The sequence below is a fragment of the Cricetulus griseus genome, chromosome 7 (genome assembly GCF_003668045.3).
Source record: "Cricetulus griseus strain 17A/GY chromosome 7, alternate assembly CriGri-PICRH-1.0, whole genome shotgun sequence".
Taxonomy (NCBI): Eukaryota; Metazoa; Chordata; class Mammalia; order Rodentia; family Cricetidae; genus Cricetulus; species Cricetulus griseus.
Genome location: NC_048600.1, coordinates 5,785,390 through 5,810,345, shown reverse-complemented (window position 1 = coordinate 5,810,345; position 24,956 = coordinate 5,785,390). Strand labels below are relative to the sequence as shown.

Sequence of the window (24,956 nt, the reverse complement as noted above, 5' to 3'; positions counted from 1 at the left end):
ACCTGCTATTCCTTAGTCAATTCAGGGAGCAGCTGAAGAGCCCTGAGCACACTTGCTGGCTGCTGCTGCTGCAATGCACACTTATTCTTGGGCTTCAGCAAAATGAATGAATGGAGGCTGAGGACCAGGAAACATACTTGAAGGAGGGCGTGCCCATCCGACTGCAAGCCAAAGCAAACAGTCCTTGTAACCGAGAAAGACTTCTGGGAGGAGAGAACTGAGAGTGAGTGTGAAGTATAACCAGAAAGTATCATTCCAATCACATGGACAGCTACCCTCCCTGCGTCTCAAATAGAACCTCTCAAAGCTATTGGAAGGAGATAGTTGTTTTAACTCTTTTTTGACTGGCTTATCATGCCTACATTTGAACCCAGGAGGAGAGAAGTGATACAGAGATAGAGAAGACAAACAGAAGGGCTACTGGGGGCAGGGAAATAGGCAGGAAGACATCAGTGACCTGGGATGGAGTCTGGCAGAGTCATCAATGACCTGGCAGAATGGTAGTGGGAATGTTGTCCATGAGTCTGCACCTATGGAATGACAGACATTCTGTCATTCCTTACAGGGGAAAACAAGGCACTACAGCAGACAGCAGTCTGTATGTTAAAGATTTTGGGATGTGTGCATATTCATATAGAAGCATCCATATGTTAACAACCACAGGTTCAGGGAAGATCCCCATAGGGTTCTGTGCTCATCATGACAACAACCTCTTTCTGTCTAGTCTTGGTGATTATCCTGGGTTCTTGGAGCTCCTGGTTCCTGATTCCAAGTCCTCCTGTCTCTGGCCTTTGTTGGTATGTAGAGATAAATGCATGTACATTGTTTCTATGCATGAAGCTGCCCGGATCTTCTATCTTCTGAAGGTACTGGGGTTCTTAAGAGGTTCATAGTTGCTAATGTCATGACCTGGGCATTGACAAAGGCAGCCTAGACAAAATGAGTGATAAAGAAATTCCTTAAAACCTTGTGTGCTCAAAGATTCTTAGTGCTAAGGTACATATGCAGCACCCTTCAGGTAAAAAGACACGTCAGGTTCATTCACAGTCCCTTAGAAAGTTTATCTAAAGTCCTTCTTTGGAGGTCCAGTTTTGAACATCTAATTTCCTCATCACTAGCTATGTGTACTGGGCCAAATATCAGGCCTGCCGACATCATTTTGAAGGGAACATTGTAAAGGTAACATGACTTCGATAGAGAATGGGGGAGTTGAAGGGGGAGTTACCCAGAATACTCTTCCTAAAACACAGAGCCAGCTTCATGTTTCTCTATATATTCCTATCTAGTATTCTATATAGAGTTGTTTTGTTTTTAACTATGCATCAAGTTCCGTGATTCTTTCAGGTTAATGGACTCTCTTTCCTACCTTGTTACATAATCTCCTTATTGACGTTAAGCCAAGTGATTGCATTGCACTGACTAGAGGCTTCTACTTCATTTGTTTCCTCACTTTGCTTTCTGGGCTGTCTAGAAAGCAAGAAGGGGAAAAAAAATCATTCCAGATGAACTTAATCAAAAAGATTTTCTGGGTTCCTAAGCTCTTCCAGCAGTTGACTGCAATTGTGCCATCTCCCATGCTAAGGAGCACTTAGGATCTGCCCTTTGCATCTCTGCTCAGGACATAATTTAGCTCTTGATAGTTGTATGTTCTGTACCTTCAGGACCACAGTGACTTTAAGGACACCAGAGATGATAGAACTAATAATTGTAGGCATGGTGTAAGTCGTCAACCCACTGAGGGAGACATTTTTAGTTCATTACTTTTTGTGGGGAGAATGGAGTAGCACATAATAGAATTACTTATGCTTATTTAGTATGGATAATGAATGTAACTAACTCAGTCCTAAATAGGGACTAGAGACTAACTCCACAATGAATTGAATTTGCAACCTCTGTACTCTACATATATTATGGTTACTGTGGATTTTATGTATTTCAAACAATCCCCCACTTCTACCATTTTATAAAATAAAACATGGGTACCTAGTTATCCAGCAAGGTGCAAACTAGATCCATGGTTAGGGTTGTTTGTTGAAATCCTATCAGGGAAACATTTTTTTCTATTATTATCGACTTGTTTCTACAACTCCGATGCTAGTTAACCTAGTCAGTGTATGGCATGTGTTTCAGTATTTCAAATTGTTTGGTTTTTTTTCAATACTTAAAAACTGTTGACTCGACCGTTTGCACAAAAGCATATGATCAGTTTTCATATACATGTTTTGTATATATTTTGAGAACCTTTAGATTTGAGGAATACAAAATCTTTGCTTGCCTCCATAGTGTATGTATCTGAATTATAAGTGTAAACAGTGTGTAACATATGCCAATCAAGGTAGTTCACAAAACACAAACACTACCAGGCTACTTGTTATTAGGAGAGAGTACCTATCTAGACTTCTTTAAGACCATAGTACACAACTAGGGTGTAGTTTTTTTTTTTTTTTTTGGGTGTGTGTGTGTGTGTGTGTGTGTGTGTGTGTGTAACTAGTACTTAAGAGATACTTTTTGACCAAAATACTGACTTAAAGGAACATAATAGCAATTTGGAGGTAGAATAACATCAAATTTAACAATTTAACCTTGACTGCTATGAGATTTTAGTTATATGATAATAACAATAAATTAGCATGTAAAAACTCCCAAATCAAAAAAACCCTCCAAATCAAAGTACATAACTTAATAAATATTTTCTACAATCATAAACAAATGTTTGCCATTCTTCTTCACTTTTAACACCACCATGGAAGTGTGTGTGCTGAAGTTGTGTCTCCCAGATGAAGGAACAGGTGTGAGAAGGTTGATTACAAATCAGAAAAGGTTTGAAAAAAAGAGAGGGCCTGGGACTTTCCAAAGGTGTAGCTCAAGGTAGGGCCTGTGTTATTGAAATCCGTTTATAAAGCCATCTTAAGATGAGACTCAGTAGACCGGCCCCAATGCTGTAGTTAATATTTAACCAGCTGTTCTTTATTATATACCCCGACTATAAGTTTCCCATCACACCAACTTAGACATGTTTAAATCCATTTAAAACGGACTCGATTGGTATCGTCCTTGTATGGCAGACGATACAGCTTCTGTGGCAATATGAGCTGCATATGGTGGAGGGGAGTGATTGATTAAACAGGAGGTGAATGATAATATGTTGCTGGACCACATTTCTTTGCTTACAGGGCCCTGGAGTTTGCCAGCTCAGATGAGCGGGGAGGAGGAGGTGGATTTGGAGAGCTGGGTTTATTTGTAGCTGTTGGGGTGTGCAACTGTTAGAGAAGGCATAAATATAGTTTGAGGTTCTGGCCAGAAGTAGATGCTGCATGGAATTGTTTATGGATGGATGTTTATAGCTGCTTCACACTTTACCTCTTTAAGAGTCGGCTCTTCCAAAAGGCGACCTTAGAGTCTGGCTCTCCTTTGGTGGCTATCTTTGGAGTCTCCACCAGTATGCTGGCCTTAGCCATCATTGTCTTTCTTTCTGCATTCATAGTTCACTACTCAACCTCTTACCCTGTTGTGAGGGTTAATTTAGAAAAATGAGCATCAGACTTTGGGGGAAAAGACAGTTTCTGTGTGTACTACAAACACTGTCTTTGATGGGCAGAGCAGCGTGTATGAGTTTGTGGCGCTGTACCTGCCCTTCATTGTGACCAGCATAGGGCTAGGGCAGCAGTTGCCTAACCTTGGCTTCTGTATATCTGTCAGTTGGTCATTGAATTACCTTGTACAGGGGTCTGAATTCTACCTTGCCTCTACCCATGGGGCTCAGGAAAAGCCCACATGGAAAAGCTGTCCATGGTTGATTCTCTACCTCCCGGACTTGCACACATGAACTTGCAGATATGCCTAGCCAAGGACAACAACTCTCCTCATTAGTAGACACCCCTTTCCTACCCTGTGGCACTGATCTAGCCCCCAGTACTGCCTTACTGCTAGTTCCCCAGACAGTGGGTCAGGATCTTCATGGGACATGATACCCACATGTGCCATTAGTGTGGTTTCTATTTTCCACGGAGTGTTAGGGGTAACGTTTCAAGAAGGCTAGCTGGAGAAAATTACTTCCTCAGGAAAAAATCTAGATGACAGATTCGTTAGAGAGAACCCACATTTTATTAACAGAGGCAAAATTGCCTCTGGGTGGGAATTCAGGCTCTGAAGTCAGTTCACAGCCCAACTCAGCCACTTGTGTGCTGCAAGATTGCATTATCCTGGCCAGGCCACTCACCCTCTGTTTGTGCTTTCCATCTGGAAACAGGCATGATGGCGATGTCTTCTCGTTTGGGTGGTTATGAGAAATGATTAATTTCATTCGCTCATGCAAAAGAATTAGAATAGTATGTTGTACACAGTACACACACAGTAAATGCTGGTTGTCACTGTATCTTCCCACCTTAGCACAGAACAGTGGTTTTTACACACCAGGTGCTTGTTAAATGCAGTGTTAAGTGTTCTGTTTAGAAGGTAGGAGCATGGTTTTCTTCTCTCTTACTAACTATAAATAAAAGTGCAACTCAGCAGTTGTAGGCATGAAGATATTGACTTGCTGGTTGGGAGTTCCAGATTCTGTTTTCATCTCTGTGTGCCTGTGATTTGATCAGATCTCTCAGACCCAGCCGGTCAGAAGCTTTGTTAATATTTACTGGCTCCTAAGGTAATTTGGGGAAGATGAAAGAGCTTAATCAGGTGACTTATTTCCAGTAAACGTTGTTATTGGGACATTCCAAACTCCTAAAATAGGTGGTGGATATTTATATAAGAAAGCTCTGCTCTCTCTTTATGGGCTCACTCTGTATCCTCCTCCATGTTTGCCTTTCAGGTGGGCATCCCAACAGGGTAGACAGATAGATACTTTGTGATTTAGTTGCATACTGCATCCTTTTGTAGCCCCTCAGTACTTAGTGTGGAGGCAGGTAAGTAGCAATTGCTTAGTGACTTTTTTTAAATGAATGGTTGATAGGTATTTTTCTTCAATCATATGGTACAGGTGCTTGGAAGAGGCATGTATTGTGACTTTCTTCATAGGTAGGTGCCACCGTGGGTGTTGCATCTGAAGGTGCTTCTAAGAGTTCCTGCTCATAACAGAGAAACAAATGGTCTCCAAATGGTCCAGATGAGATGTCGGGTGGGGCAGGTAGAGCAGGGTGGGTTGCTACCACCTGTGTGATTCGTCCACACCATACTCCTCGAGGGACTCGTCACAGCTCTTACAAAATAAGGTGAGTCTTTGGTAGGTCCCCAAAGACTCATGTGTCAAAGACTGAGCTGGAGGACAAGAATTTTGGTCCCAGCATCTGACAGAGTTTTTAAAGGCCATCCTAGCTCTCTAAAAGGTGTAAGGGCTAGGCACAGAAGTATTTGTCTGTTCCATTTGTTTTTTTTCCTAAGTGATTGTTCACATTCAAAAAGTATTTAGATTTAAATAGATTATCTATGTAACAGGATTGAAGAAGTAATTCCTGTTTCTTGGTGGGGTTTGTTAGCGCTTTAAACAAACGTGTCCATGTACTCATGCAAACAAAGCAACTTGTTCTGTTTTTAAAAAACACCATTTCTACCATCCATTGTCATTTTAACAACTTCTCCTCCCATTCTGGTTCTCAGTGGATTCCAGGATATATACTTTTTCATTAAATCTTCCCCTGGTACTCAACTTATAAAAAAAAAATAGTAAATTTATTGTAATGCAAATGACTGTAGGGTGATTCCTGTGTGGCAAGATTATTCTGCCTGGTTTGAAGGATTCATCCTTTTGTAGGAAGAATGGTAGGGCACAGGGTCGATTTCTCTTCCCCACATCTGTCTCCCCCACATTGAAGCGGTCCATTTGAAGCTGGATCTTCATAAAAGGAGAGCTGTCATAGGCACACTTTATGGGCCGTCTAATTGCTTCTGCTGTAGTCCCACACTGCTTATGTGCAAAACTCAGGGGCTTTTATTTCATCACTGACAAGGAACTCAGCCTGCCAACAATACCAGGAGAGCGAGAGGCTCGTGGCAGAAATGTGCAGTTTTTTGTGAACAGAACACCAAGCCATTTTCTTCTGGAAGGTGTGTGTGTGTGTGTGTGTGTGTGTGTGTGAGAGAGAGAGAGAGAGAGAGAGAGAGAGAGAGAGAGAGAGAGAGAGAGAGGGAGGGAGGGAGAGAGAGGAGGGGAGGAAGCCCGGATCAGGATCCTGGCTAATTCCTGATGACACAGAGCAGCTTCTTACTGGTGTTTGAGTCTTAATAAATAAGGGAGCCTTATGGCAACACTGCTTGATAAGAAGGGTCTGTGCGATAAGTGGTTAATTGGTCAGGAATTGTTTCTCTCTCTTTTTAAACAAAAGCAATTGCTCAGAGTCAGATGGCTCCTGGCATTTATTTTTGTAGGGTCTTATTAACTCTTACACACTTGTTCAGTCTCTGCTCTTCAACATCACTCATAGGCACTCATTTAAAGGCATGAATGGGGAAGGAAACATTTACTTAACAGTGTAGCTGATAGATGTGGTCCATTAAGGGACTTCTACCACTTGGTCTTGACATGTTTTTTATGGCTTTGACTGACATGTGAAGGCTACCCTAAATAGGCTCCTTACTTGCTTCATATCCTTTCTTTTCTAGCATCTCTTCTCTATTCCTTCCCTTAAAACTGTTTCTATCAGATGAGCCACATTCTTATCTGCCCCTGTTTAACCCTACAGTTTGGCTTGGAACTCTTCATCTCTCCCAAGTTGCATCCCAGTGGCATGGGACTAATTGTGTGTGAGAGTCAGTCCTGGGCACTTGCTCCAGTTGCTTCCTGGGTTGCAGGTAGGTCAGGCTGTCAGTTCCCATCATGTGATGGCCTTCTACCCTAGGGCAACCATGGTAGGCTGCATATCCTGGAACCAAATTTCATAAGGCTTCAAGCATCCAGTAGTGACCTGGGAAGGGTCTGTGGTTTTGACTTCAGGCTTTAGAGTGATACCAAGAAAAACTGGAGCAGAGACAGGGAGATCTGGGCCTGAATGACAGAGAAATTCAGTACTGGGAGAGCTATTTTGTTGCTCAGGGGTTAAGAAGTTTGGATGTCACCTGGGAGCAGAAGTGGCCTTTTATCAGTCAAAGATACATCTGACTCTAAAAGGAGCTGGGACTAGACAACTATTCCTTTATTGGAGGCCAGAATTATGGAGATGATTCCTCAGAAAAGCCTCCCTCAGCCAGCCCCCCCTCCATTCTGGGATTAGATTGATTGGAGACCCCAAAGCAGTTACCCAGTGCTCTTACTATTGTAAAAAGTTCTGCCAAGTCTGTAGTGAAGGCCTCGTCTTCCTACCTCATCCACAGACACTGAAAAAACTTGTCCTTGTCCATTGTGGAAGGAGTTCTTAGGGCCCCGATACCCGTCTTGCCCTCATGGTGTTGTCCCAAACAGAGCACAGTGGGCTGAATTGGCCCCTGGTGAACTTTTAACTCCAGCCTCCCTGCCCTGCCCCCACCCCCCATGAAGGAATCTGGAGCCCTCCCTGTGGTGGTGTGAAGCCACTGGAATGTGGCACTCTGACCCCTGGCAGTTGGGTGTCCTGGATGGACCTGGCCTGGGAAACAGGAAGGAATTGGGAGTGGGAAGGCTTGCCCCGTGGCCTTGGGGTGGGATGGAGGGAAAGGAAACACAGGGTGGATTAACTCCCCCACCCCCAAAGTAGCCCAGAAGGCTGCTTGCACCAGAGGGCTGACAGGCAGGAACAGGTGTGTTTTTCTTCAGATGAGGTGGATGTTGAACCTTCAGCAGAGCTGGCTTGGGGTGAGTAAGCCGTCACAGAAGGTGGGGTAATGAGGAAGGGATTTGAGGTAAAGAATACAAGAATGCACAGGGAGTTGAAGTTGTAGATGTTGAAAGGACGGATGGAAAACGGGTGTTGGATGACTGTACAGACCGAACACATTTCTCATTTCAGAAACGGAAGGTGTTAGAAGGTAGGAAAGTCCCCCTGTGTCCCCCTACTCTCCCCCACCTCAAAAGAACATGCATCACATTTCTTAGAGCAGAGCAGACCCTATTTGACAAATGGTGTGTTAGGTTAGTGATGGGAATGGAGGAACATTGAGGTTAATTGTTACTCATCTGTCTCTCTTTTCTATTACTAATGGACCACACTGGGGACAGTCACCTCTCTTAGAAAAGGTTTTCTGACCAGATGATGGTGGCACATGCCTTTAATCCCAGCACTTGGGAGGCAGAGGCAGGCAGATCTCTGAGTTTGAGGCCAGCCTGGTCTACAGAGTGAGTTCCAGGGCTAGACAGAGAAACTCTGTCTCAAAAAAGAAAGAAAAGAAAAGGTTTTCTGGACAAACCTACAAACCTCAGGGTGATGATGCCCCTGCTCTGCCCAGCCGCAGCTTATTACCACTCTGTAGGAAAATTGAGTTCTTTGGTGGGGAATTCATATAAACCCTGTTCTAGTCGTGTGCTAATTATACTGTTTCCAAACTGCAGTACGATTTGCTGGGAACGTGAGCCAGAATTTTCGTTAGAGGTACTTAAAATTAAATCCTGTGCTTTTGTGAAAGGAGTAGAAATTATGGCTGAGTCTGTTTGCGAAACACCTGCTTTGGAGTAGACACATCCTATTGCCTGTGGATTTGAAGGAGTTGGGTTTCCTCTGCAGCTGGAATCTCTGTGCCTAGGAAGTTAACTCTTCCTTAGCCCAAGGTTGTCTTGAATGGTAACCAGTGCCCCATGGTTATTCTGCATCTGTGTGAAGGGAGGGGACTATCTCCCTTCCCTTCATCTCACATGACATTGTGCAAAGCACTGGGACTAGTGAGCTGCGATGTTGCTAACTCAAAATGTCTTGGTTATTAGGTTCAGGGTTTAATGCGGTAGCTGTGCAAGCCAGGTGTATATAGAAGGCCCCTTACTCAACTTAGCTGCTGCAAGAAGGGAGCAGATACAAGAATGCCAGAATCTCATGATTTGAGGTGTGCATCTCTAGTCTGCCTGAGAGCATAACCCTTGCCATAAACTTGGAAATTCAGAACCAACAGAAGTCTTGAGGACTATTTCAGGTGCCTGTGTAGAGTACACAGATGCACTTTACCGAGTCTCCCTGATCATTTGGTGGACACTAGTGATCCTTACAGTTAGCTAGCCAGGGTGTGGATTTGATTAGAATGCCCGTTGGAAAGTTTGCCAGTTTTGTTCTTCCTTTATGTACCTAAAACATTGATTCATTCTTGAAGCCTCTACTGTACTTAGCAAAAATATTAAGTGATTTTTTTTCAACCTTTGGGTGGGAGTTAGGGTAAATCTAGCTCCCCAGGTTGTGAGTCTTGTGATTTGAATAATTCCCTCCTGGTTTTCTTCACAATGCTGAAGACTGACTTTAAATAGAATACCATGGAAGAAGTTGGGTTTTGAAACAGCCACCTACCCAACTGCATATGGGAATGCGTACTTTAGTAGCATGTGGGAGAAGAATTGGGTGATTCACACTTTTTGTTTACATTTCATTTGAAGCAGACTAGTTATTCTCTGCGAGTGCATGCTCACGCATGCATATGTTCTAATTAGAAATACAAAAATGTATGAACTTCATTCCTTGACACTGCTATAGTTTAAAATACCTGAAAATTACCATCTTGCCCCAGAAGGCCTAATTACTGTAAAGTTTATTTATTTTGCATCTCATGATATTAAATATGAATGTGCCTGTAGTGAATAGAACATCCCCGACTCTTGGAGACCTCCAGGAGGATTTGAAAGTTGTGCCTTTTTTTCCCCCAGTGTAGTAGCTGTAGGAGGGAATTCCCCCTCCTGGCTGGTCACCTACCCAGACATACCATTCTCTTACATCACTCAGCAAGTGGTTTTTGTAGCCTCACTATGTGCTGTCCATCAGTTCCACATGGGACAAGTCTAGAAATGAAGAAGGCAGCTAAGACAGCAAAGCAGCAGCTGGAATGATTTGGGGTGGCGGGGTGGGGGTGGGGGGGGTTGTGGATGGATATGCTAGATGGGGTTGTGGAGAAAATCACACACATTTTGAAGCCAGTTAAGCTAGACTGGGTTGCAGCTGTCTAGATGAAGAGGAGGTGAAAGTCTTCTCAAAAAGAGGGAATGGTATCTACAGAAGCCCCTGGAATTGACTCATTCAGGAAATATTTCTGGAGGACCTACTTGTGTCGAATTCTGCTACAGATACAGAGATGGAGACAGGCAAAAGTCCCTACCCATTTAAAGCTTTGTGGTAAAGAAAGAAATGGTAGATAAACCCTGGAAGTGGACAGGGACTGTGGAGATGCTAGCTGGGCTGGTGTGTTTAAATAACACAATTAAGGGAAAGTCTTGCCACAAAGTTGATGCCCATCTCAGACCCGAGGAGGGAGGGTGTGAACCATGCACACACCGAGGTGGATGTTTCAAGGCTAGAACTCAAGTGCCAGGGTGGGACCTGAGGCTACAGTCATCTCCTAAGGGCAGGAGGCGAGGGCTTCGGTTGTTGGAAGGTCAGCTGAAGCAGGGCATAGTCCTCATTTGTCTGTCTGACCCCACAGGCAGGGAGAGCCAGTAAAGACTTAGGTCCTGTGTGTGCAGTCACTGAGAACCGTCCCCCCCCCCCACTAAACCTTGACTTTGAGCTGGGTGCCCATTATGTTTAGAGATTAAGCTGTTACCTGGAGGAAACTCCTACGGTTTTGAGAAATGTGCAAATATGTGTCTCAAACATGGACTTAAGAATTTTTTAAAGCCTTTTTCTATTGTACTCACTCATATGATCAGTTGCACTTATGATTTAGGGGTTACATCAATGCTGTATAAACCACAGTTCCCGCCAAGATGTGAATATTTGTTGCTCAACATGTCGGAGGCCAGCGTCTTTTCCATTGTCCCATAGTCTGCATTTGCTTCTTGCTGGGCAAACTTGAACCCAGGGCAAACTTGAAGGATGGGCTGTCTTTAAAGTCACTGTGTCAGACAGTCCTCCAACTGCTGGAGTTTCCTAACAATCTATGGCTGTCAGCCAAGTTCTTGTTTTTAATTTACCACACCACTCTTCTCATAAATAGTAGCCAGTGTGGAGAGTTGAGCCCAAGGGCTTGTTCATGGTAGGCAAGTGTTCTACCTGTGAGCTATCCTCTCCAATCCCAAAGGTTTAGATTTTCAAATGAGAGTTTTAGGGAAGGTACTTCTCTGAAGAAGAGTGTCATTGTCGGAGTATCACTCTTTTGATGATCGTCTTCCACTTGACAGATCTTGAAGTATGCAGACATTAGTAAGGTGAAGTTCACAGCAGGCTTAAGTTGATAAGTGAAGACATTTCTTACAATACATGCTGACCAAATTCAGAAAGTTATTATCCTGAAAGCATTCCTTAATGCTACTTATAGATCATTACACCTTTAAAAAGTCATTATATGCCCTTCAGGAGTCTTGCTGGATATGGAAGCATTGTTCGTTCTCACAAAGAAACCCTTGTTCCTTAGAGGGTAGAAGAGTTGAGATCATGTTTATATGCTTAGATTTTTTTCCGTCCTTCTGATGGTTGCAAAGGTTTGCTGACGGATTGTTTGTCTTGGCTACAAGGTGTGTCTGCCCATTCCCAGTGATTGAGGGACCCTCAGCAGTGGGCCTTAAGGTCATGTTCCCTGGAGATTGGCCTCACCAGACTGAAAGTCAATGGCATTCCTGACCTGTTTCAAGAAGATCTCAGGACTCTAGCATTCCTGACCTGTTTCAAGAAGATCTCAGGACTTTAGCAAACAGTGAACTTGAGATTGTGCTCACCTTGTGTTCAGTTCACTCCCCTGTGTTCTTAAGTCTTCTCCTTGCTTGGGATATAATCTGCATGGGTTCAGACCTAGGTGGCTCAATCCTCGCCTCAGCCAAGTGAGTTAATCCTGGTGAGGCCCTTAGTCTGTTCACAGGCACATAGCAGTTGCTCACCTAGTGTTGGCTGTTATCAGGGGGTGAAATGTGCTTCACTAATCTCTGCTGACTGTTCAGCTTCTGTGACAAAAAATTTAAATTATCCAAAGGGCTTCCTTTCAGAGGATCATGTCATTTTTTGTTGTTGTTGTTGTTCTTGCTTAAGGATCCAGTGGCATTTTTCACTGTAGTCGTTCACACCTTTGGATGAGTGCAATTCTCATACCTTGTCTTCCGGTTTGCTATTGGTTATTTGACTAACAGATGTGAGGCTAGCAGCATCCATTAATATTTATAAAACAGTTCTGTGCATTATTCATGTGAACAAGTGCCTTTTTAGCAAAAAGCATTAACTAGTGTCACATTATCTAATGTTATGATATGCAGAAATGGCAAAAAGGAAACTACGAGTTTATTATTTGTTATTATCTCTCTGAAATGGATGAAGTGTATTATGTTCATTCACTCATTCAAAATGTCATAAATATTGATACACAGAAGCCTTGATTCTTACAGTGTGGAGATTAAAAGAAAACTAGAGTTTGTATTCATTTTTTCAAATTAAAAGCCTGGAATCCAAAGATGCTTCTCAGTCATAGGTAGCTTTCTTCATCTTGCAACACACTCGAATCCTCCTGTCTTCTGTCCCTATCCCTTTTGCAGACACTGGTTTTTGCAAAGTTGCTATTTGCTGGATCCTAAGATAGCTCAGTAATGACACAGCTGTGTCACAGAAGTCACTGTGGTGGTTGAATGAGCATGTCCCTGGTAAGCTCCATTTGGTGATGCTGTTTGGGGAGGTTTAAGAGGTGCAGCCTTGGTGCAGGCAATGCATCACAGAGGATGCTTTGGGAGTTCATGGGAGTTTTCTGTGAAGAGTAAGCAGAGCTGTTGTGCAAAGTCATGGAGTTGAAAGCAGTGTGGCTAACTGAAGAACAGGCACCACTCTGTTGCTGGAGGAATGGGGCATGTGAAAGACCAGAGGCTGAAGATATGTGTTGGGGTTAGTCTAAATAGACTTTGTGCTCCATGCCAAGGACTTGAATGGCCAGATGTTGGACTTTTTATAGGCCATTGTTTGCAACTAACATGTCCTTAAGAAGCTTGGGGCTCTTCTCATAATGCCTCTCAATGGGTGTTACTTACACAAAAGTACCTCTGTAGGAAGATCAAACACTGGGACACATGAGAGACAGCTGAGGGCTTTTAGGGAATCTTGATGAAGAGATGAAACAAAATATTAGATCCTTCCCCAAGATGGTTTCCCCTTAGCCAAGACTTAGTAGTTTTAGACAACAGAGCATTTGATAATTGATAGTCTTTGGGGCTAGATATACATGGAGTTTCATGTTTTATTAGACATCACAGTGATGGCTGCATCCATAGTTCACCTTACTTAATACATGCTTTGAAACTTACTAGTTTTCAAAACTCAACTGGTCTTAGTAGGAAACTACTTATTTAAATTATGACTTCCACAGCTACATAATTCTGTGGCACTATCCTCCATAAATTTTTAGTATTGCACAATTCCAACAGTGTTGCCAGACTCTCTAAAGAAACTTGAGAGTAAAGTCTAAAGGGACCTCCTGAATTATCCATTCCACCCCGTTTTTAGTCATTAAAATTTCAGAGCCCGGAGAGCTAAATGAAGAAGGGTCCTCGCAGGAACCAGTGTCAGAGCCAAGGTTGTGGTCACTTGGGCTAGGACCCTCTCTGCAACAACACCCCATCTGTCTTAGTCTCTTTGTCCCTGTGTAATTTAGGGTAATTCTTAGTTTAAACAGAGTTGTGGAGGGCTCTGCAGTGTGTTGGTTGGCACCAGGCTTTCTGTCCTCTCTTCCAGTTTTTTGTTTTTGTGTTTTTCTTGTTTTTGAAATCTTTGCTCCTAGATTTTGAAATCTTTGCTCCTAGAATCAAGACTTATCTTCTCTTAAACCTCCTCAGTATTCTTCACCAGCATTCTGAAGTCAGAAAGGAAATCATTCTTCCCATAGATTTCCCACACTATCTCCACATACTTGTTATATGACTTAGATTTGAATGATAGATAGTATAGACCCTTTTCCCGACATCACAGGGCATTAGTACCTGGCTCAGTTGGCACACACAATAGATAACCAGTATCTGCTTGAAGAATCTGTGATTGAAGTATAGAAAGAATGAGTCCATTTACATTTGCACTTCATTTCTGGCCCTCCTGTTAGTGGCATTGCAAAAGCATCTGATGAGTAGTGCATGAGGTAGGACCATGTACTTACTAATAAATATATAATAAAATGATCTAGTTAACTGTATTGCTCATTTTCATTGAATTCATCACTGAGACACAATAGGAATCAGTGTTGTTGCCCATTACGTAGTTAAGTCCCTTTCCATCTTGAGCAAATATTCTTGGGAGTATTTTAGTATTACCATTGATTTAGGGACTCTGCTTTTGTCCACTCTAGTGTATAGTGAAATACACCTAGCAGTTTCATTTTGCCCAAATGTCTGCAAAGCAAAATTGTATAGCAGAAGTTCTTTCTACTGACAACCACAAACATGACCTTCCTGCTTTGCACTGATTACAGCCCAAGAAAGAAATTGAGAGGGAAGCACTGGCTTCTGGAACATAGGCTTTAAGCCCAGAGCAGAGAGAATGAACGCTCACTGCATTAGATTCCTCCTGGAGCAGAACGGAATGCCTGATAACAGCCAGCTGGGAGCCGGGGCTGCACAGAGCAGCATTTGGACCTTACACTGGGATTTCTAGGCTGGCGTGGAAAGAGATACCAGTATTAGCTATTTGCATCTTACCATAGCCACAGGGATATGTGAACAGCTGAAGAATTAATTTGATCTATATTCCCAGACGCCTCTCCTCTGCCAACAGAATTCCATCACAGTGAGCTTCTGAGCATGTACCGTGAGTTTGTTTCTTGCTTTTAAATATCTGCTCTAGCATATCTCTGGTAAGTGGACTGCTCCCTAATGGGGTGCAGCTATCTCTTAGTTTGGAGGAAACTCCATTAACCTGAGCAGGGACTACATAGAAAATGTGAGGCTCTGAGTGTACAAATGTCTTCAACCTTCAAGAAGGCAGAATTCAGTATTAGCACAGCCCTCTATCTAGTAAGTGTTGTCATACCTGAAATGTTCTATTTCCAGAAGGAAGAATACTTTGGTGAGCAGAGAAATTGAATCCTGGATTAGTCAGACTAGCAGGTTCACAATGAATTCTTGGAGCATCCCATATGGTGTAGAGGAGAGCTCTAGTTCCTCTTAGACCTGGAGTTCAGGGCCTCCCAGACTTCTTGTATGAGTCTTCCACCCATCCCTCTGCTTGGCTCTTCCTCTCTATGCTCCGCATGGAAGGCTTCGTATTTCAGATCTTGTGTATCAGATGTGGAGGAAGGCCATTATAGACACCCTCCAGAATATAATTAGATACTACGGAGCAGAAAGGCAGTCCAGGAAGAAATAAATAGGGGGCAGTGTTTTTACAATACTAACACGTGTTCTATATTAAATAAGGAAGCCATTTACATTCTGCAAAGTTGCCTGCTGTACTAAAACTACAAGAGCTATTGAAAAAAAAAGAAAAAACAGGGTTAAGGGATGTCACTTAAAACCTAGCAAGCCATGTGCTTAGGGGATAAATGTAAACTATATGAACTTGAATGAACATATCGACACAGGTGTAAACTGTCCATGGCTTGGCCCTGGATACCTGGCAGTTTTTACACAAGCCCAGAATTATTTTGCTTCCTTCAGAACTTGGAGCCTGAAGATAGGTGGTTGTTTATGATGGAGTCCGATTTTTGTCAGAATTAAACACAAGATCCAAGAGTCATTTCTTCCTCTACTTCCGTATTTCTTTCTTTTTTAAAACTACATGCCAAAGTTTCTTCCGCTTTTTTATTTTTGCTGGCAACCTTTCTAGGTGGCTTCATGTAGAAGAAATTTAGCCAGTAGGGGAAACCCCCCCCCCTTTTTTTGTACTAAATGAAGGAATATAAACTAGGTTACGTGTTGTTGACACTTTTACTCTGATTTTTTAAAAGAGATCCCAAATAACGTGCTTCTGTTTTTTGTTTGTTTTGTTTTTCATAACATTAACATCCTAGAAAAAGATCCCATGAACAAGTATGGCTTTTGTTTTTTATGTGGACATTTGTCACTTACAAATCCCATGTTAGTGTGATTGCATTGGAGAAGCATACTAGTCAGGTTTCTCTTGCTGTGATGTAATCCCAGGACAAAAGCATTATATAGCAGAGTTTCTTTGGCCTTATGGATTCACAGGGAGAGTCAGTAAGGTGTGTGTGGTGTGGCAGCGGACAGCCAGAGCAGGAAGCAGGAAGAGATCACATATTCAACTGCAGACATGAAGCAGAGAGAAAGACCAGGAAGTAGGGCAAGCTTTTAAACTCTCAAAGCCTGGCCCCCAGTGACATACTTAATTCATCAAGGCCACACCCCTGGATAACCTTCCTAAACAGTGCCTGCCAGCTAGGAACTGTGTATTTGAGTACATGCTCCTCAGGGGAACATTTTGCTTTGAAACTACCAAAAGAAGCATTTATCTGGCTCAGTGATGACGTTAAGAGGTATGCCTGGTTCACTGTTGGCTTTTAGTCTTGCATCTCCTGCTGTTTGACTTGGAAACCAGCAGGGCAAAGCCATGCATCAGAAGGGAAGTTCTTAAAGTGTGGGTTTCAGATGTCTAAAGTCCCCAAGACCATTCAAATGGCACACAAGATCACAACTGTCTATATAATAATACTGAATTTGTATTTGTCTTTCTCCCCTCAGTATCCATTTGACCACAACAATGCCAAGTAGAAAGCATCTTGGTCCAAATAGAGGTTATAGCACTAGACTTTTAGTGAGTCTTCCCTTTTACAACCTTGTATTGTGCTGCACAGTAAATAATTCAACAGTTAAATAAGATTAAAAAAAAAATCTCCCCCTGAGGAGGCTCTTAACTGAAAGTAAGGTTATTTATTGTATTAATTTTCAACTCTTCATCTCACTAGTTCTGTGCGATAGGATGGTGGTATGAGATGTATATTAGAGGGGAATTCTGCACACCAAAATGTGGCTATCTGGAGGAAAAAAGCATGGAATTCCCAGGTAAAACCCTGATGGGGGTGTCCTGTTGGCATTTAGATATACTCACGTACTTGGACACACTTGGAAACTCAGCCCTTTGAATTTGTACACAACATTAGGTTTCTCCTACAGTTAGGAAAACTAATTAACACCCTGATTCGTTATCTTGTAGATAACCAGCTTTAAAATACATTTGCAATAGTATCTGTTGATCCTTCTGTCTAGGAGACTACATCTTGTCCCATGTAGAATGCCAGGGGGAAAAAAAAAGACTTGTTATAAATAAGAAGCAGTACCCCCATCTTGACTCTATAGTTTTGTTCTGACCAGCCCAAAGAGAAGCCAGGAACTGTGTCAAAAGTCAGATGCTTTGCTGTGTACATATCTGCAAAGAGAATTCACCAAACACTATGTAGCGCTGTCCATAGATCATCCTGATCCTGCTCTCTGAAATACTCTGAATGAAGTGCAAGGGTTCCTGAGCACTGATACAGTGATATTTTAGATATTTTATTTATAAAACAAAACTCTGACATTTGAAACATTTTTGGTTTCAAGGATTAGGATAGGAAAGACTCAACCAGCATTGGGTTCAAATCGTCTCAGACTTGATTAGCTTTGTGATCTAATCAAATTTTGTTTTCAGTCCCTGTTGATTTTCTGTTAAGTTATTTTAAAGTATAATGTTCTGTAATAGAAAACTGTAAAAGCGTTTGTCTTAGAAGCATGCTGTTCTCAAGCCTATAAAACAACCGTTGCTAAGGGAACTGCTTGCCAAAAAGAAAAACAAAGTATTGATTAGGTGGGGCCAGAGAATTGAAAGGTTCCCTTTCAGCAAAGTCGAGAAATAGATGGAAGATATTGTTGGCTTCAGAGAGCCTCTTCCAGGCTGATGTAATAATGGGTGCCAGTGACATCCCAAGGGAGCAGCAGCCTTAACTGTGGAACTATAGGTGCAGCCTGTGCCGCAGCCAAGACACTTTGGCTGAGAAACAAAGCAATGCAGAATCAGGGGCTTCATGGAGGGCTGCTGCCTTAGTTCTGAGTCTGAATTCAGGGCAGTTGGTCTTCCTGCGTGAGCACAGGAGAGCAGCATTTGCTAGCAAGAGCAGCTTGGCTCTGAGAATGGGTTTCTTGGAAGGATGGTAATGCCCACCAGGTGGTTAAATGGTCACTGTCTGAGAGCTGGACTGAGAGAGTGATGGCAGATGATTCCTAGTCAGAGACTACCTCATGACAAGCTTTTAAAAATAAGATCTGCTTAAAAGTGTTTTTGTATATATCATCATGAAACACACTTTTTCTTGTGACATCATGTATCTGTTTTATAATAAGCTACACACACACACACACACACACACACACACACACACACACAATCTGTGCTATGTGCTGAGGTTAAGGAAATTGATGGTTGTATTTTTTCCCCGGTTCCTGACAGTTAGATCTCTGGCCCATTGGAGAAATCTAACTTAGATAAAAACCTCAATGAGAGAACCTGTGCACATGCTTGCAGATAGATGGGAGACGGAGCAGCTCCTTCTCCTGGGCATTGGAGAAGACTTCTCAATAGAGGTTACATTGATGCAAGTCTCAGAGAATCAGTAAGAGTCACCCTGAAACAGAAAGCAAGCCTGTCTTCTAGGTAGAAACACAAATCCCTGGGAACAGTCACAGGGTTGAAGTGAGAATGTCAGTGCACACAGGGGAGAAAGCTGTGAGGTGATCACTAAGAGGGGTCTGGAAATAGGTGCAAACCGTATCATGAAGAATGCCATGTTCAACAGTAATGTGTGGACTTTGATGCCTGGCAAAAGAGAGCCACTGAGTACCCTTGGCTGTTTTAGAAAGACAACGGAAGTAAACGTGTGGGAAATGAGGTTAGAAGGTCAAGGGAATAGTGGTAGGGAGACAGTAGAGGACTGGGTGGTAGCCCCCCTTCCCTGGGGGGGGGTAACGGTATAATGTAAACGTGCCATGTTTTGTGGGAAGAATGATTGTGGAAGAAGCAACTTAATTTGGAAACACTGCACATATTTGTTAAATCAGTAATTGGGATATCCTTTCATTAAAAAAGAAAAGAAAAAGAGGGGAAACATACGGTGGTCTTTGGAGTGGCTCAAATCTTTTATGAGTTACTTAGAAGTTTAGAAATTCTTAGGATTAAACCGCCTCTGCATTGCACACTTGAATATGCAGTCACAAAAAGTGCTCTGCAAGTTTCACTGAACTGTACCAAGGCTGTCCTGGTAGCACATCAACAGCTGCACAGAGACGAGAAAACATTTCAGTGTCGTACCCGAGGACAGATGACTTTTTTTTTTTTTTCTTTTTTTCTTCTGACTGGAGTTGTTTGGTGTCTTTTCTGGTTTTCAGGGTATTTGAGTGATTTTGATCACCACGAAGCATGCCTTTGTATGAGTGGGTATTATTTCCCTGGTGCAGGCTAAGTAAGAGAAGAGATTATAAAGACACATCACTTGGGTGTCTGCTTCAACTTCGAAACCAAGAGACAGTCAAAGCTGAGGCACTGATTACATTAAGTGAGCCTCATCTAGAATCAGCACAGATTCCTCTTTTGCCATCTCGAAGAACCACCTGAAGCTCTGTAGCTTGTGGTTTCTTTTCTCAAGATTCCTTGGCAAGAAATGATTTCAGAAAGGGAGAGTAATCTTGTCTAACGTGTGCACTGAGTGATGACACCAGAAGTGTTAGTTATGTAAGAAACCATAGCTGCTTATCTTCTATGAGAACATAGCTCCTCCACACCTCATGCTACGGAGTCATGTCAAGGTCTCACAACCTCGAGGCCAGCACTCTGCTGTAGAGCCACACACCTCAGCTGGGTGATACTGTCTTAAGATGGCATTTTTAGTGTGAACAACAGTGTAAGTACTCTTAAGTCCAAGCACTTTGGAAAATTCTTCCTAGATACCGTTATCAGAAACATGTTTGCCGTCCAGCAGTTAGTCCCCATGCAGGTATGATAGGGTCTGTTAAAGATAAGGTGAAGAGGGGAGACTCAGGGGCCCGGCATCTGTAGGGGGTACTGTGCTATTCTGTAACAAGGTATTTGAATTAGAAGGCATGCTGTTAAGAGCAGAACCTAACTAGTGTTTCTCATGTTTGTTGCATTTTCCTGAACTGGCTGGTTTTAAAGACTTTAATTCTTACTAATTTTAATTATGTGTACTTGTATGGGTGTGTCCACATGAGGGCAGATATTGATGGAGGCCAGAAGTCGGTATCAGAGCTCCTAGAAATGGAATTAACGGAGATTGTTAGCTGCCCAATATGAGTGCTGGGAATAGAAAAGCAGTATTTTCTCTTAACCCCTGGGCCATCTCCCCAGACCTATGGCTGGCTTTAGGACCTGTTTTATTACCATCTGTTCCATCCCATGACAAGCACCTGAATTGGTCTCAACTTCTGACTGTCATGACCTCTGTTCTCTCACTGGGTTGTGGCTCTTTTGTGTTTCGGTCATCATCAGCTCTGTTGTAGGTAGTGTTGGGTGCTAGTGGTGGATCCCAAAATACCATGAAAGGGATCTCCTCCATTGGTTCTCATTCCTTTCTCTCAGTGGCATCTGATGTTTGATGTTTGTTAGCTGTCTTGGTGTATTGTGATCTACAGTAAGGAAAAAGTTAACCTACTTTTTCTTTTGAGATTGGCAAAAGGAGCTCATATATACTTCTAGCGAATGTGGAAAAGTTGAAGCTTTGTTTAAAAATTTAAGAGTGTGTGTGTGTGTGTGTTGCAGCCTATGCATATGGAACAGAGAACAACCTTGAAGTCATTACTCAGACAGTATCCATCCATCCTTTTTTTATTTTTTTTTCTGAGAAAGGGTCTGTGGACTGTGGAATTCACCCATTCAGCTAAATTGATTGGCTAGCAACTCCCAGGGACCCTCTCCTCACTTCGTCCTCAGTACTGGGATTATAATAACAACACACTTGGCTATCTTGGGTCCTCCTGAGTGTGCTTTATTGACTGAGCTATCTCCCAAACCTTGTTTCCCCCAATTAGGTATTTTTAGGGATCTTATTTGGTGTGTGGCACATAGGAGTCATGAATTTTGATCATAAATGATTGTGTATGTGACTGTTTAATTTCTACACATGTAGCTGTATTTCAGGCTTCCCTTTGACTAAGAGGAGGTTGTGTTGCATTCATGTGTACATTTTCAGCCCAAACTGCCTTTCGCAAATGAAGGCCTCATAGTTGGATGCTCATCTTGACATCCCAGCCTGTGTTTGATCTCAAAGCCTTTGGATGAAGCAGTGAGCAAACCGTTCTCTGTGTAATTGTGACTGAAGCAGTGAGCAAACCATTCTCTGTGTAATTGTGAATGAAGCAGTGAGCAAACCGTTCTCTGTGTAATTGTGAATGAAGCAGTGAGCAAACCGTTCTCTGTGTAATTGTGAATGAAGCAGTGAGCAAACCATTCTCTGTGTAATTGTGGATGAAGCAGTGAGCAAACCATTCTCTGCATAATTGTTTTACAGATGAGGACTGGGATGAAGACCAGCTGCTCGGTTTTGAACCATGCAATGAAAATCTTATCTCGGGCTGCAATATCATCAATGGGAAATGTGAATGTGACACCATCCGAACCTGCAACAATCCCTTCGAGTTCCCAAGGAAGGATATGTGTCTTTCCGCTTTAAAGAGGATTGAAGGTAAGCATGGGTTGTTCGATACCTGTCCGTTGGTAAGCCTCAGCCTTGAGAGACTCTGAGCAGTGATAGCACGGGAGCCTCCAAAGGCAAGAGCAACCTTAAAGAGTCCAGAGATTCGTAGTAAAGTGTATCAAGCACCAATATGATCCGAGGTGTATGTGTTTCCCAGAAGTATGGGGTAGTGTGCTGTCATTTTGTGAGCAGGGTTCCTTGTGCCAGCTGGCCTAGGTCACCTCTGCATAATGGATGATTTCCTGAGTGGTGTGCTTGGGATCAGCATCTGTTATCACCGGGTCCATTCTGCCTGATTGTCCCTAGCGTGGTGCTCTCCTAATTAGAAAGATGGCTCGTCTGGCAGAAGGGAAGAGCGTGTCACAGGACAGAAGTGTGCCTTTACATTGTGAAAGCTAAGGTTAGTTTTGCCAGGGGCCAGAATCTGGCAGGTATGAATGGATTGTGAGACATTTTACCTCTGGAGAGAAGTCAGAAATTACATTAAAGGAACAAGAAAATTACACTAATATGGTCCAGAATTTTTTTCTGTTTGTAATACAACCTATAAAAAGCAATTGATAACTTGAAAATATATTGTAAACCTGGAAATCCCAAGAGAAGTACCCAGAGCTTAGCACTGGAGTTCACAACAAAAACTGAGAGGAGAGGGGGAGACCTGGATGTGAACTCTGCCTGACTAGACTGGCACTGAGTTCTCCGTCAGCCCAGGGTTCTTCTTGGGAGAAATAAGAGGAAAAGTGTTAGGAATGTTATGATTCTAAGAATGACAAAACATGCAGTTTGGAATAACAAGGATTTCAGCCTCCAGAAATCAAGCCCCTGGGGCCATGGAGTAGGACTGAAGTTTCTGGAATGTATTACATTTACAATGTATTGGATTTATTAAGCTGCTGTAAATAATAGGGCATTTATAATAACCTATAAAATAATACTGCTCTTTGTATTTATCATAACTACTAGTCATTGAGAGAATATGGTAGAAAATAATAGAAATGGAATATGAATTATTAGTACTACTAGTATTTTGTGGTACAGGTAATTGAACCCAGGCAGGGCCTTATGAATGATTGGCAAGGACTTTGCTACCAGCTTCTTATTTATATTTATTTATTTATTTATTTATTTATTTATTTATTTATTTATTTATTCTCTTAGGCATCACATTCTCGCCACAGTTACCCTCCCATCACTCTTCCCGGTACTCCCCCACCCCGCCTCTCCCCCAGATCCACTATTCCTCCGTTTCCCTTTAAAAAAAGAACAGGGATACCAACCAAGCACAGCATAACAAGTTACAATAAAACTGGGCAAATCCCCTCTTATCAAAGTTGGACAAGGTAACCCAGTAGGAAGAAAAGGGTCCCAAGTGCAGGCAAGAGTCAAAGACACCCCCACTCCCACTGGTCAGCACAAGAACGCTAAGCTATACAGCTATAAGGCATATACAGAGGACCTAGGTCAGACCTCATAAGGTTCATGACTGTTGCTTCAGTCTCTGTGAGCCCCTATGAGTCCTGCTTAGTTGATTCTGTGGGCTCACTTCTCTGCCCAACCTGACCAAGTGTTAGAACTACAGAGTCGTAAATAACATTCACTCCACTCCTTAAGTTTGTGCATTGTTAATTGGAGTTTCCACATATAGTAAATAACAAGATTAACCATCATGTAAAAACCTAGGGTTGTAGCTGATTTGGTTACATGACTATTTAAACAACCAGCGGATGTATCCACATTTCAAGAATCTGATTATATGAAATAATACAGCAGATTCATTCCATAACTCTTTGCTGTTCTCATATTTACAGAACTGCTTCATTCCAGGATTCCCTGCTCCTGAGCATGGCCTCCTCACAGCCCTCTAGGTGGTGTGAGATGTAGTGGGTTCAGTAAGAAAGTTATGTCAACAGACCTGCTGTTCACATACCATTAGGACACTTTTGTATATATTGAATTAGGCATTTGTTCATGACTTGTGTAATGACCTTGAAAAGGCGATTCTACAGTGGCTGTTTGTGACACCTGCCATCTCTTACATTGAGATCATCCCCACAGTAATGGCTATATCTAGATAATTTCCTTCACTTAAAAAAAATTAGGCTAATTTTTGTCAGAAGGCCTTCTATAATCCAAAGGTAGAATTGATTGAGGTCATTGAGGGTTAAGTGCTTTGTTATTCAAAATAAGGCATTCTGTAATTTTTGAGATCATTTCAAGAACTTGAGATTGGGGGATTTCCCTTTTCTGAGGAATTATTTTGAAAAGAAAATCCCTCATTTTTAACAATATGTAAAACTTAAAGATGATTTTGGACTTATGTATAATTAAGCATTAAGAGTGATAGAAGCTTGATAGTTGGAACGAAGTGGTTATCTTATGGTCGAGAAAGAATAACCTAGAATTATAGCTTAAGATATGATAAAGTATACAAGCATTTTTCTTTTGGGCTACCAACCACCTCCCAAATCATGACACAGAGACTTACTAGTTTGAACGTTTGGCCTAGCTTAGACTCATTTCTGTTTCTCTTTATCTATCTTTTGCCTTGGAACTTTTTACCTTCTCTCTCTGGATAACTTACATTCACTGCTTCTTGTGTCTGGTTAGCAGCTGCCTTGCCCCGTGCCTCCTCCTTCTCTTGTTCTTCCTTTTTTAGCCTAGATTTCTCCTATTTGTTCTCTCTGACCAACAGCCCTGCCTATCCTTTCTCTGCCTAGCTATTGGCATTCAGCTCTTTATTAGACCAATCAGGTACCTTAGGCAGACAGAGTGAAACAAATGCAACACATCTTTACATAGTTAGACATATGTAGCATGAACAAAAGTTAACACACCTTTACACAGTTAAAGTAATATTCCACAGCATAAACAACTATAGCACATTTTTGCATACTTAAGATAACATTCCACAACAATGGAAGGTAAAGTCTGTTTGGATAATGGTGGATTTTAGAACTGAGTACAACCTGAACTAAAGAATGCAGTTTTTTTTTAACTGCAATCTCTGTGATTTGCACTAGGAAAAGCGGTCAATAAAAGCAAGGTTTTATGCAGGTAGCTAATAGGAAACAAAGATAAGGAGACTGAAGAATTATTCCAGGAATAGGATCACTATAGGTGGGAGATCACATCTGAGCTGCAGTGGACCCCGGGGACAGTATGACAATTAATAATAAACAGTAGTAGAAGAAGGCACCAGGAAGTGTTGCAGATGAGTGCGATAACATTGCATTGAGATATAATCTGAATGTACACACTTCAAGGGAACAAGCTCT

The 24,956-nt window shown here is 42.2% G+C and overlaps 1 protein-coding gene across 1 annotated transcript in view; it reads left to right on the top strand.

Annotated features, from left to right (window-relative positions):
• Crim1 (cysteine rich transmembrane BMP regulator 1) overlaps positions 1–24,956 on the top strand; it is a gene marked incomplete at its 5' end in the record, with an annotated part of 180,500 nt that overhangs the window by 17,640 nt on the left and 137,904 nt on the right. Inside the window, one exon of the mRNA XM_027426062.1 lies at positions 21,496–21,669. Within this exon, the coding sequence (XP_027281863.1) occupies positions 21,496–21,669 (174 nt within the window). The remainder of the gene's footprint in view (positions 1–21,495; positions 21,670–24,956) is intronic.